At 46.7% G+C, this 13,327-nt stretch overlaps 1 protein-coding gene across 1 annotated transcript in view; it reads right to left on the bottom strand.

Moving 5' to 3' along the window:
- The window catches only part of LOC115124936 (intersectin-2-like), a 155,877-nt gene that overhangs the window by 36,594 nt on the left and 105,956 nt on the right, over positions 1-13,327 (bottom strand). Inside the window, exons 12-21 of the mRNA XM_065025865.1 lie at positions 12,646-12,908; positions 12,196-12,345; positions 7,080-7,220; positions 6,894-6,981; positions 5,033-5,172; positions 2,196-2,377; positions 1,500-2,074; positions 1,202-1,326; positions 878-1,086; positions 616-703 (exon numbers count right to left, since the gene is read on the bottom strand). Coding sequence (XP_064881937.1) covers positions 616-703; positions 878-1,086; positions 1,202-1,326; positions 1,500-2,074; positions 2,196-2,377; positions 5,033-5,172; positions 6,894-6,981; positions 7,080-7,220; positions 12,196-12,345; positions 12,646-12,908 — 1,961 coding nt within the window. The remainder of the gene's footprint in view (positions 1-615; positions 704-877; positions 1,087-1,201; positions 1,327-1,499; positions 2,075-2,195; positions 2,378-5,032; positions 5,173-6,893; positions 6,982-7,079; positions 7,221-12,195; positions 12,346-12,645; positions 12,909-13,327) is intronic.

Here is a 13,327-nt window from a genome sequence, read left to right as displayed (position 1 = left end):
TGATAGGGTCCTAGACTACAGATTAACAATTCATTATAATGTTTAATACCATTCCACAGTCTTTTCTAGTCTCTGCCTCTTATAAAGAAACAGTCTGAGAAATGTGTGATTTATTGCAGGGTTTCTGTGAGAAGGCACCTCTAGGCTAAAAGAGAATAGACACAGAACCCAGCAGGGGAATGAAAGAGATAAGATACTAGTCAGACAGACCTCTATAAATCAACTTGGGGAGTGGACATTTACTGCTGAGCCCTTAGAAAACACTGGAACTATTTTATCTCTCTTGCAAGTTTGTATAGCTGTGTATGCATGGGTTTGGTCTGATGAGTAGAAGGTAATGACGTATGCAGTGACATCACAAGGGCTGGACTTCGGGCTTAATAAAATAACTTGGGACTTTTCTTATTTTACAAAACTAAGGAGAGACATCAGTTGTATGTGTGATGTTTGAGCTTTGACTTCTGTCTACAGCAATATTTTTATTAAAATTGTTATGATTTATAAGTGCACATTGAGTGTTCCTTATACGTTAAGTAAATAAAACGGAGCATAGAAAAACAGAACCAACACTACCCTAGCTTCAATTGGCTCCTCCCACTCCTCCTCTACCTGTACCTGCTCCGAGGGGGTGGGGTGAGGGGCGTGTGTAGGCGTGAAGGCGGAGTTCTGTCCTGTTGACATAGAAGCATCTCCCCCGGGTTTCCTGGAAGACATGAAGGTTCAGAGGTCATGAACTTTTCAGTCAGCAGTACAGTATTTACATGAATCACCATATCAATGTCTCATCAGGGTTGAGGAAAGGTTACACGCTCCACACCTATGAGAAATACCTATGGCTAGAAACGGTGTGTGTGTGTGTGTATATTGTCCAACCTACCCTGTGTTGATGGGGGTGGAGAGCTGTGGTCTGAGGGCTTGTTTAGCAGCATAAACAGCAGTAGTAGCACCAGCAGTGGTAGTTGTAGTAACAGTAGCAGGTCTCTCTGATTTGAACTGTCTCTCTACATAACTCTCTGGGAACCAGCCCCACTTCCCCTGACGACTCCCGTACAGCCAACCCTGCTCTCGCTCCGTACTCTCATCCACCTAGACACACACAAACAGATGAATTGGCACACAACAGTCAGACAACGGTCAGACAACAGAGAAGCAGAGTGTACAATTAAATCCAGAAATAAATGGTCATCCGTATGGTTCTAACCTCGATGACCTCATCGGCTTCAAAGCTGAGTTCCTCCAGGTTGCGAGCGGTGAAAGAGTAGAGCGCCTGGAAGGAAGTGAGCATCGCAGACTTCCTGTGCTCTGTGGCCTGGGGTTTCAGACCGCCTGGAACAGCCAATCACAAAGCAGCACCTCATGACGTCACCTCAGTTAACATTTTAAAATATAATAATCTCAAATGCACTACTTTTGACGAGAGCAACCACGTGGCTATCAGTTTTCCATATCCTAATAAAGGTCTAATAGAACAGTTTAATAGTCTAGTGGTTCCTCCTTACCTTTCCTCTCCTCTAGACCTCCAAGAAGGGCTGACAGTTTGTCGTGGATGTCTGTCTTCCCTGCACGCCCCTGCTGGCGCAACGCCGCCACCTCCTCCTCTCTGCACCTCCTCTCCTCCTCCAGCTTCCTCTTCGCTTCTTCCTCCTGCTGCCTCCTCCTCCTCTCCTCATCCTTCCTCTTCAATCTCTTCTTGTCCTCCTCACACCTCTTGCTCTCCAGCTCTTCCTGGTTTTTCTTCTCTTCCTCCCTCTCCTCCTCTAACCTCCTCCGCTCCTCTTCCTCCCTCCTCTTCCTCTCCTCTTCCTCCCTCCTCTTCCTCTCCTCTTCCTCCTGTCTTCTCTCCTCCGCCCTCCTTTTCCTCTCCTCTTCCTCCTGTCTCCTCCTCCTCTCCTCCTCCTCCTCTCTGCTTTCTCGTTCTACCTTTTCTTTAGCAGCTAAGAGGCGGGCTTGTGTCTCCTTCTCCTCCTCCTCTCTCAGTTTGGCCTCTCTCTCTTCCTGCAGCCTCCTCTGTCTCTCCTCCTCCTCTCTCTTCAGCTTCTCCTGCCACTGACGCTCCTTCTGCAGCTTAATACGCCTGGGGAGGGAGGGAGGGAGAGAGAGAGAGGAGAGATAGGGAAAAGACAGACAGGCCTATGTCAAAGACCAGATAATGCTTGAGCATGTCTGTGTGTTAGGCAGAGGGGAGAGCTGTTCACCTTTTGGCCTCCTCCTCCTCTCTCCTCTCCTCCTCCTCCCTCCTTTTCCTCTCCTCCTCCACCTCCCTCCTCTTCCTCTCCTCCTGCTCTCTCTGTCTCTCCAGTTCTCTCCCTTTGTCCTCTTTGATGCTCCGTAGTTTATCCAGAGCCGACTGCTGCTTCCGCTGGTTCTCTCTCAGTTCCTGATGTTACCACATCAACAAGAAGGCACATTTCACCACATACTAACACGGTCACACATTCAGAATCACAACACGACCCATTACATTTACACTACACTTCTTTTATTAACTGGTAACAACAAAGGATCTAACAGGATGGCACAGCGAGCACTGGGATGAGAGGGTTGGACAACTCGGAGTGGTTTAGACACCAAGAGAGGAGAGAGAGAAATATATATATAGTACAGTACTGTACCAGTCAGAACTGTTTGGACACACACAAAGGATCTAACAGGATGGCACAGCGAGCACTGGGATGAGAGGGTTGGACAACTCGGAGTGGTTTAGACACCAAGAGAGGAGAGAGAGAAATATATATATAGTACAGTACTGTACCAGTCAGAACTGTTTGGACACACACAAAGGATCTAACAGGATGGCACAGCGAGCACTGGGATGAGAGGTTTGGACAACTCGGAGTGGTTTAGACACCAAGAGAGGAGAGAGAGAAATATATATATAGTACAGTACTGTACCAGTCAGAACTGTTTGGACACACACAAAGGATCTAACAGGATGGCACAGCGAGCACTGGGATGAGAGGGTTGGACAACTCGGAGTGGTTTAGACACCAAGAGAGGAGAGAGAGAAATATATATATAGTACAGTACTGTACCAGTCAGAACTGTTTGGACACACACAAAGGATCTAACAGGATGGCACAGCGAGCACTGGGATGAGAGGGTTGGACAACTCGAAGTGGTTTAGACACCAAGAGAGGAGAGAGAGAAATATATATATAGTACAGTACTGTACCAGTCAGAACTGTTTGGACACACACAAAGGATCTAACAGGATGGCACAGCGAGCACTGGGATGAGAGGGTTGGACAACTCGAAGTGGTTTAGACACCAAGAGAGGAGAGAGAGAAATATATATATAGTACAGTACTGTACCAGTCAGAACTGTTTGGACACACACAAAGGATCTAACAGGATGGCACAGCGAGCACTGGGATGAGAGGGTTGGACAACTCGGAGTGGTTTAGACACCAAGAGAGGAGAGAGAGAAATATATATATAGTACAGTACTGTACCAGTCAGAACTGTTTGGACACACACAAAGGATCTAACAGGATGGCACAGCGAGCACTGGGATGAGAGGGTTGGACAACTCGAAGTGGTTAGGCACCAAGAGAGGAGAGAGAGAAATATATATATAGTACAGTACTGTACCAGTCAGAACTGTTTGGACACACCTACTCATTCAAGGGTTTTTCTTTATTTTTTACTACATTGTAGAATAATAGTGAAGACATCAAAACTATAAAATGACACGTATTGAAACATGTAGAGACCCCCCAAAAAAGTGTTAAACAAATCAAAATATATTTTATATTTGAGATTCTTCAAAGTAGCAACCCTTTGCCTTGATGACAGCTTTGCACACTCTTGCCATTCTCTCAACCAGCTCCATGAGGTAATCACCTGGAATCTATTTCAATTTACAGCTGTGCCTTGTTAAAAGTTAATTCGTAGAATTTGTTTCCTTCTTAATGCGTTAGAGCCAATCAGTTGTGTTGTGACAAGATAGGGGTGGTATAGAGAAGATAGCCCTATTTAGTAAGAGACCTATTTAGTAAAAGACCAAGTCCATATTATGGCAAGAACAGCTCAAATAAGCAAAGAGAAACGACAGTCCATCATTACTTTAAGACATGAAGGTCAGTCAATCCAGGACATTTCTTAAAGTGCAGTCGCAAAAACCATCAAGCGCTATGAAGAAACTGGCTCTCACAAGGACCGCCACAGGAATGGAAGACCCAGAGTTACCTCTGCTGCAGAGGATAAGTTCATTAGAGTTACCAGCCTCAGATTGCAGCCCAAATAAATTCTTCACAGAGTTCAAGTAACAGACACATCTCAACATGAACTGTTCAGATGAGACTGCGTGAATCAGGCCTTCATGGTCGAATTGCTGCAAAGAAACCACTTGCTTGGGCCAAGAAACACGAGCACTGTGCATTAGACCGGTGGAAATCTGTCTTTTGGTCTGATGAGTCCAAATGTAAGATTTTTGGTTCCAACCGCAGGAGGGTATCTCTCCAGGAACAGGGTTGGAGTAAAAACCTACAGGAGGGTATCTCTCCAGGAACAAGGTTAGAGTAAAAACCTACAGTAGGGTAACTCTCCAGGAACAAGGTAACTCTCCAGGAACAGGGTTGGAGTTAAAACCTTCAGGAGGGTAGCTCGCCAGGAACAGGGTTGGAGTTAAAACCTTCAGGAGGGTAGCTCTCCAGGAACAAGGTTGGAGTTAAAACCTTCAGGAGGGTAGCTCTCCGGGAACAGGGTTGGAGTTAAAACCTTCAGGAGGGTAGCTCGCCAGGAACAAGGTTGGAGTTAAAACCTTCAGGAGGGTAGCTCTCCAGGAACAAGGTTGGAGTTAAAACCTTCAGGAGGGTAACTCTCCAGGAACAAGGTTGGAGTTAAAAACCTTCAGGAGGGTAGCTCTCCAGGAACAGGGTCGGAAAGCCCTGTCATATATTCACTTTAAAACAGGTAGACTGTTATACTTCAACATTTTACCACAACATTGAGCGAGTGACTAGAGTGAGTGTTAAAAGGAACTGAGGCTTTGGCGTAGACAACCAGCTGAGCTGCACTGGTCTGTACGTACCTGTATGTCCTTCAGGTAATGATCCATGTCAGCCAGTTTAGCAGCCGTCTCTTTCTCCAGAGCATCCAGCTGTTGCTTCAGGTCACGACAGGCTCCGTCCTTCTGGCTGGTGCTGCGTTTGAGAGTGGATATGGTGGAGACTGGGTACAACAGGAAGACGAGTTACAACCCAGCGAGTGACAGGAGGGGAATGTTTAGTAACACTACAGTGCCGTCACAAAGTATTCACACTTCTTGACTTGTTCCACATTTTTGTCAACACACAATACCCTAGAACGACAAAGTGAAAACATTCTTTGTAAATATCAAATGTAGCAATCGTCCAAGGAACTGTCTGGAGAACTCCTGAGATAAAATTGTGATGAGGCACATATCTGGGGAAGGGTGAAAAAAAACTATTTCTAGTGTTGAAAGATTCCAAGAGCACAGCGGTCTCTATCATTGAGAAATGTGAATTATCCAGACTGTGCCTGGAGCTGGCCGTCCAACCAAACTGAGCAACCGGGCAAGAAGGACCTTTGTAAGGGAGGTGACCCAGAACCCAATGACCACTCTGACAGAACTACAGAGTTCCTTGGCTGCGATGGGAGAATCTGCCAGAAGGACAACAGTCTCTACAGTACTTCACCAATCTGGGCTTTATGGGAGAGTGGCCAGACGGAAGCCCATCGTGAGAAGGCGGCACATGACAGCATGCCTGGGAGTTTACAAAAAGGCAAAAAGACTCAGAGCATTAGGCAAAAGATTCTGTGATCTGATGAGACAAAAAATGTTGGCCTGAATGCAAAGAGCCATGTCTGGAGAAAACCAGGCACAGATCATCTCTGCCGTGAAGCATGGTGGTGGCAGCATCATGTTATGGGGATGCTTTTCAGCGACAAGGAGACTGGTAAGGATAGAGGGAACAATGAATGGAGCCAAATACAGGGAAATTCTTGACGACCATAGACTGGGGGCGAAGATTTACATTCCAACAGGACAATTACCCCAAGCATACAGCCAAAGAAACACTGGAATGCCTTCGGAACAAGAATGTTAAAGTCCTTGAGTGGCCCAGCCAAAGCACAGACTTGAATCCCATTGAAAATCTGTGGAAAGACTTGAAGATTGCTGTTCACCACCGCTCCCCCATTTAACTTAACAGAGCTTGAGAAAATCCGCCAAATCCAGACGTGTGAAGCTGATAGACGATTCAAAGCTGTAATCGACGCCAAAGTATTGACTGAAGAATTTAAATACTTATGTCAATTAGATATAATACGGTATTTAATTTCAATAAATTTGCAAACATTTCTATAAACATGTTTTCACTTTGTCATTACGGGGTATTGTGTTTAGATGAGTGAGAGAGAAAAAAAGTCAGGCTGGTTCAACAAAATGTGGAATAAGTCAAGGGGTATGAATACTTTCTGAGGGCACTGTATGTCTTCAAACATGGAAGTCCAATTCAATCATGTTTGATTGAATGTAGAACATGGCCTAATATAGCCCTATAATATACCCCAGTCCAACTGTACACCCCACCCATACACCCTAGTATAGCCTACACCCCACCCATACACCCTAGCATAGCCCTCTACCCCACCTATACACCCTATCATAGCCCTCTCCCCCACCTATACACCCTAGCATAGCCCTCTACCCCACCTATACACCCTAGTATAGCGCTCTACCCCACCCATACACCCTAGCATAGCCCTACACCCCATCCATACACCCTAGTATAGCCTTACACCCCATCCATACACCCTAGTATAGCCTTACACCGCATCCATACACCCTAGTGTAGCCTTACACCCCATCCATACACCCTAGTATAGCCTACACCCCAGCCAAACTTAGCCCCAGTCTCAGTCAGTACCTGGCAGGTTGTTGAGGGCCATGTCCTTCAGTTTGTCACTGAGTCTCTGCTGTTCTGGAGTCAGCTGGGACAGCTTCCTCTGGTTCTCCTGAAGCACAGGAGCAGTAGATGCATCATTAGGAGGGGCAAGACAGAGACAGAGCGACAGAGACAGACAGACAGACAAAGACAGAGACAGATACACACCTCTAGTTGTCTCTGCAGGGAGTTGATATCCTGTCTGGCTGTGTCTCGTCTCTGGTTGGCCAGCTCCAGCTCACTGCGTTGCACCTTCCTTCTACTCTGAGCATCCCGCAGCCGCTCAGAGATCTGTCTGTGTTTGTTACCCTGGGAGAGAGAGACATACAGCCGCTCAGAGATCTGTCTGTGTTCGTTACCCTGGGAGAGAGAGACATACAGCCGCTCAGAGATCTGTCTGTGTTCGTTACCCTGGGAGAGAGAGACATACAGCCGCTCAGAGATCTGTCTGTGTTTGTTACGCTGGGAGAGAGAGACATACAGCCACTCAGATATCTGTCTGTGTTTGTTATGCTGGGAGAGAGAGACATACAGCCGCTCAGAGATCTGTCTGTGTTTGTTACCCTGGGAGAGAGAGACATACAGCCGCTCAGAGATCTGTCTGTGTTCTTACCCTGGGAGAGAGACATACAGCCGCTCAGAGATCTGTCTGTGTTTGTTACCTGGGGAGAGAGACATACAGCCACTCAGCTGTCAGCTGGGAGAGAGAGACATCTCTGTCTGTGTTTGTTACCCTGGGAGAGAGAGACATACAGCCGCTCAGAGATCTGTCTGTGTTCGTTACCCTGGGAGAGAGAGACATACAGCCGCTCAGAGATCTGTCTGTGTTTGTTACGCTGGGAGAGAGAGACATACAGCCACTCAGATATCTGTCTGTGTTTGTTATGCTGGGAGAGAGAGACATACAGCCGCTCAGAGATCTGTCTGTGTTTGTTACCCTGGGAGAGAGAGACATACAGCCGCTCAGAGATCTGTCTGTGTTCGTTACCCTGGGAGAGAGAGACATACAGCCGCTCAGAGATCTGTCTGTGTTTGTTACCCTAGGGGAGAGAGACATACAGCCGCTCAGAGATCTGTCTGTGTTTGTTACCCTGGGAGAGAGAGACATACAGCCGCTCAGAGATCTGTCTGATACAGCGTCTGTGTTTGTTACTCAGAGATCTGTCTGTGTTTTCAGAGATCTGTCTGTGTTTGTTACCCTAGTTACCCTGGGAGAAGAGAGAGATCTGTCTGTGTTTGTTACCCTGGGAGAGAGAGACATACAGCCGCTGTCAGAGATCTGTCTGTGTTTGTTACCCTGTCTGGAGAGAGAGACATACAGCCGCTCAGAGATCTGTCTGTGTTCGTTTACCCTGGGACATACAGCCGCTCAGAGATCTCAGAGATCTGTCTGTGTTTGTTACCCTGGGAGAGAGAGACATACAGCCGCTCAGAGATCTGTCTGAGTTCGTTACCCTAGGAGAGAGAGACATACAGCCGCTCAGAGATCTGTCTGTGTTTGTTACCCTGGAAGAGAGAGAAATACAGCCGCTCAGAGATCTGTCTGTGTTTGTTACCCTGGGAGAGAGAGGCATACAGCCGCTCAGAGATCTGTCTGTGTTTGTTACCCTAGGAGAGAGAGACATACAGCCGCTCAGATATCTCTCTGTGTTTGTTATGCTAGGAGAGAGAGAGACATACAACCGCTCAGAGATCTGTCTGTGTTTGTTACCCTAGGAGAGAGAGACATACAGCCGCTCAGAGATCTGTCTGTGTTTGTTACCCTGGGAGAGAGAGACATACAGCCGCTCAGAGATCTGTCTGTGTTTGTTACGCTGGGAGAGAGAGACATACAGCCGCTCAGAGATCTGTCTGTGTTTGTTACCCTGGGAGAGAGAGACATACAGCCGCTCAGAGATCTGTCTGTGTTTGTTACCCTGGGAGAGAGAGACATACAGCCGCTCAGATATCTCTCTGTGTTTGTTACCCTAGGAGAGAGAGACATACAGCCGCTCAGATATCTCTCTGTGTTTGTTATGCTAGGAGAGAGAGAGACATACAGCCGCTCAGAGATCTGTCTGTGTTTGTTACCCTGGGAGAGAGAGATATACAGCCGCTCAGAGATCTGTCTGTGTTTGTTACCCTAGGAGAGAGAGACATACAGCCGCTCAGATATCTGTCTGTGTTTGTTATGCTGGGAGAGAGAGACATACAGCCGCTCACAGATCTGTCTGTGTTCGTTATGCTGGGAGAGAGAGACAGACAGATGTAGGATCTTAAACTTTACCCTTTCCTCACAGGAGAAAATAGTCCTGCAGCAGAAGGATTTTAACATCTGAAGAAATATTCCCGATGGCCACCAGAGGGCAGCTGGAAGAAAAGTGTTTGTATACTGAACAAAAATATAAATGCAACACGTCAAGTACTGGTCTCATGTTTCATGAGCTGAAACAAAAGGTGCCAGAAATTTTCAAAAGCTTATTTCACTCAAATGGAGGATTTCTGTCTGCAATAAAGCACTTTTGTGGGAAAAAAACCTAAACGAATTCTGATTGGCTGGGCCTGGCTCCCCAGGGGGTGGGCCTATACCTTCCCAGTCCCACCCATGGCTGTGCCCCTGCCTAGTCATGTGAATTCCATAGATTAGGGCCAAATGAATTTATTTTTTCAATTGACGGATTTCCTTCTATGAACTGTAGCTCAGTAGAATTATTGAAATTGTTGCATACTGAGTATATATATTTTTTTATATATACACGATACAGTAATGTACCTATAAAGTACCTTCTTCAGGTTACGTGCAGGCTAGTGTGTCTCGTGTGACTTCTTATGTGGATTACAATACATTTACACATTTATAGGGGACAAATGTATGTTTTGTTAAGGAAACTGTGTTTTAAATTGTTTTATTATGTGTCGAAGGCACACGTACTGTGGGGCATAAAAAGTATTTAGTCAGCCACCAATTTAAAAGTTCTCCCACTTAAAAAGATGAGGCCTGTAATATTCATCATAGGTACACTTCCAGACAAAATGAGAAAAAAAATCCAGAAAATCACATTGTAGGATTTTTAATGAATTTATTTGCAAATGATGGTGTAAAATAAGTACAGAGGTTCCAGACACACGTATGTCAGAGTCGACCTGGGTTCCAATCCGGCCCACTGCTGTTTAGCTCCTGGATGTCTATTTTAAGCGCTATAATTCCGCTTGGTAACAGCTCCCGAGCGGCGCCGCGGTCTAAAGGCACTGCATCTCAGTGCTAGAGGCGTCACTACAACACCCTGGTTCGGCGGTCTAAAGCACTGCATCTCAGTGCTAGAGGCGTCACTACAACACCCTGGTTCGGCGGTCTAAAGGCACTGCATCTCAGTGCTAGAGGCGTCACTACAACACCCTGGTTCGGCGGTCTAAAGGCACTGCATCTCAGTGCTAGAGGCGTCACTACAACACCCTGGTTCGGCGGTCTAAAGGCACTGCATCTCAGTGCTAGAGGCGTCACTACAACACCCTGGTTCGGCGGTCTAAAGGCACTGCATCTCAGTGCTAGAGGCGTCACTACAACACCCTGGTTCGGCGGTCTAAAGGCACTGCATCTCAGTGCTAGAGGCGTCACTACAACACCCTGGTTCGGCGGTCTAAAGGCACTGCATCTCAGTGCTAGACTCGTCACTACAACACCCTGGTTCGGCGGTCTAAAGGCACTGCATCTCAGTGCTAGAGGCGTCACTACAACACCCTGGTTCGGCGGTCTAAAGGCACTGCATCTCAGTGCTAGAGGCGTCACTACAACACCCTGGTTCGGCGGTCTAAAGGCACTGCATCTCAGTGCTAGAGGCGTCACTACAACACCCTGGTTCGGCGGTCTAAAGGCACTGCATCTCAGTGCTAGAGGCGTCACTACAACACCCTGGTTCGGCGGTCTAAAGGCACTGCATCTCAGTGCTAGAGGCGTCACTACAACACCCTGGTTCGGCGGTCTAAAGGCACTGCATCTCAGTGCTAGACTCGTCACTACAACACCCTGGTTCGGCGGTCTAAAGGCACTGCATCTCAGTGCTAGAGGCGTCACTACAACACCCTGGTTCGGCGGTCTAAAGGCACTGCATCTCAGTGCTAGAGGCGTCACTACAACACCCTGGTTCGGCGGTCTAAAGGCACTGCATCTCAGTGCTAGAGGCGTCACTACAACACCCTGGTTTGAATCCAGGCTGCATCACATCCAGCCGTGATTGGGAGTCCCATAGGGCGGTGCACAATTGGCCCCAGCGTCGTCCGGGTTTGGCTGGGGTAGGCCCATCATTGTAAAATAAGAATTTGTCCTTAACTGACTTGCCTAGTTAAATAAAAGGTTAAATAAAAAAATAATTTAATAAAAACAGGGTTCATTCCGCTTGTTCGCAGGGTTCATTATGTTGTCATCTATTGAGTTATTGGTTTATTTGTTTCCTATTTATGGTCTCCAACAGTCTCTGGTCATTTCTTATCAAGACTTATTTGTGTCAGAAGGGCGTGGACTGGAATCAAACCCATGATAGATCTATAGGCCAGCGCAATTCCTCGCATGGAATAGCCTGCATTTCTCAGAACAAGAATAGACTGATGAGTTTCAGAAGAAAGGTCTTTGTTTCTGGCCATTTTGAGCCTGTAATCGAACGCACAAGTGCTGATGCTCCAGATACTCAACTAGTCTAAAGAAGGCCAGTTGTATTGCTTCTTTAATCAGAACAACAGTTTTCAGCTGTGCTATCATAATTGAAAAAGGGTTTTCTAATGATCAATTAGCCTTTTAAATTGATAAACTTGGATTATCTAACACAACGTGCCATTGGAGAACAGGAGTGATGGTTGCTGATAATGGGCCTCTGTACGCCTATGAAGATATTCCATAAAAATCTGTAATTTCCAGCTACAATAGTAATTTACCACATTAACAATGTCTACGCTGTATTTCTGATCAATTTGATGTTATTTTAAAAAATTTGCTTTTCTTTCAAAAACAAGTACATTTCTAAGTGACCCAAAACGTTTGAAGGGTAGTGTATATATAGTGTGTGTGTAGTGTGTGTATAGTGTGTGTATAGTGTGTGTGTAGTGTGTGTATAGTCTCTGTCCATGCGTGTGTGTAGGGAGGCAGGTAGCCTAGCGGTTAAGGGTGTTGGGCCAGCAACCGAAAGGTCACTGGTTTGATTCTCCGAGCCGACTTGATGGGAAAACGTGTCGAAGTGACCTCGAGCAAGAAAATTGCTTCTCTAAGTGGATCTGGATAAGAGAGTCAAATGTCAAATATATGTGTGAGTCTCACCACAGCCTCCAACTCCATCTCCAGACTCCTCTTCCTGGCCTTTAGTTGGCTGACGTCTTCCTGTTCCTGACTCTTCTGGCGCTGCAGCTCTCCTCTCCTCCTCCTCTCCAGCTCCTCCTTCCTCTGGAGCTCCAGCTCACGCTGCGCCGCCTGGGGAACACACACACGGACGGACTCACTCATACTTAAACAATAAGGACCGCGAGGGTTTGGTATATGGCCAAATAACCACGGCTGACGACTGTTCTTAGGCACGACGCAAACACCCGAGGTGCCTTACTGCTGTTATAAACTGGTTACCAACGTAGTTAGAGCAGTCAAAATAAATGTTTAGTCATACCCGTGGTATACGGTCTGATATACCACAGCTGACAGCCAATCAGCATTCAGGGCTCGGCCCACCCAGTTTATACTGACATTTAAGAGTGCCTGAAAGAACACGCTCTTCACCTCTTTTCTCTCCATCTCCTTCAGCCTCTCCTCCTCTTTCTGTCTCTCCAGCTCCCTCTGCCGCTCCATCCTCCTCTCTTCCTCCTTCCTCCTCCTCTCCTCTTGCTCCCTGACCTCCCTCTCTCTCCTCTCTCGCTCCTCCCTCTCCTTCTGCTGGCGTTTCTCATCCTCTCTCCTCTGTGCATCCTGCAGAGCCTGTCTTCTTTTCTCCAGCTCTGCGTTCCCTCGCTCCAGGTTGGCCTTGAACTTATCCTCAAACGACACTGTGAAAGAGAGAGAGGGATGGAGAGAGCGAGAGAGAGAAAGAGAACAAGAGAGAGAAAGAATGAGAGAGGGAATGAGAGAGAGAAAGAGAACAAGAAAGAGAAAGAACAAGAGAGGGAATGAGAAAGAGAGAGAGAGAAAGAGAACAAGAGAGAGAAAGAACGAGAGAGGGAATGAGAGAGAGAAAGAGAGAAAGAGAACAAGAGAGAAAGAACGAGAGAGGGAATGAGAGAGAGAAAGAGAAAAAGAGAAAGAGAACAAGAGAGAAAGAACGAGAGAGGGAATGAGAGAGAGAAAGAGAGAAAGAGAAAGAGAGAAAGAGAACAAGAGAGAGAAAGAACGAGAGAGGGAATGAGAGAGAGAAAGAGAAAGAGAGAAAGAGAACGAGAGAGGGAATGAGAGAGAGAAAGAGAAAGAG

This window comes from Oncorhynchus nerka, linkage group LG12, assembly GCF_034236695.1.
Source record: "Oncorhynchus nerka isolate Pitt River linkage group LG12, Oner_Uvic_2.0, whole genome shotgun sequence".
NCBI lineage: Eukaryota > Metazoa > Chordata > Actinopteri > Salmoniformes > Salmonidae > Oncorhynchus > Oncorhynchus nerka.
Note: the sequence above shows the minus strand (reverse complement) of the source record. Positions and strands in the feature narration are given on the sequence as shown.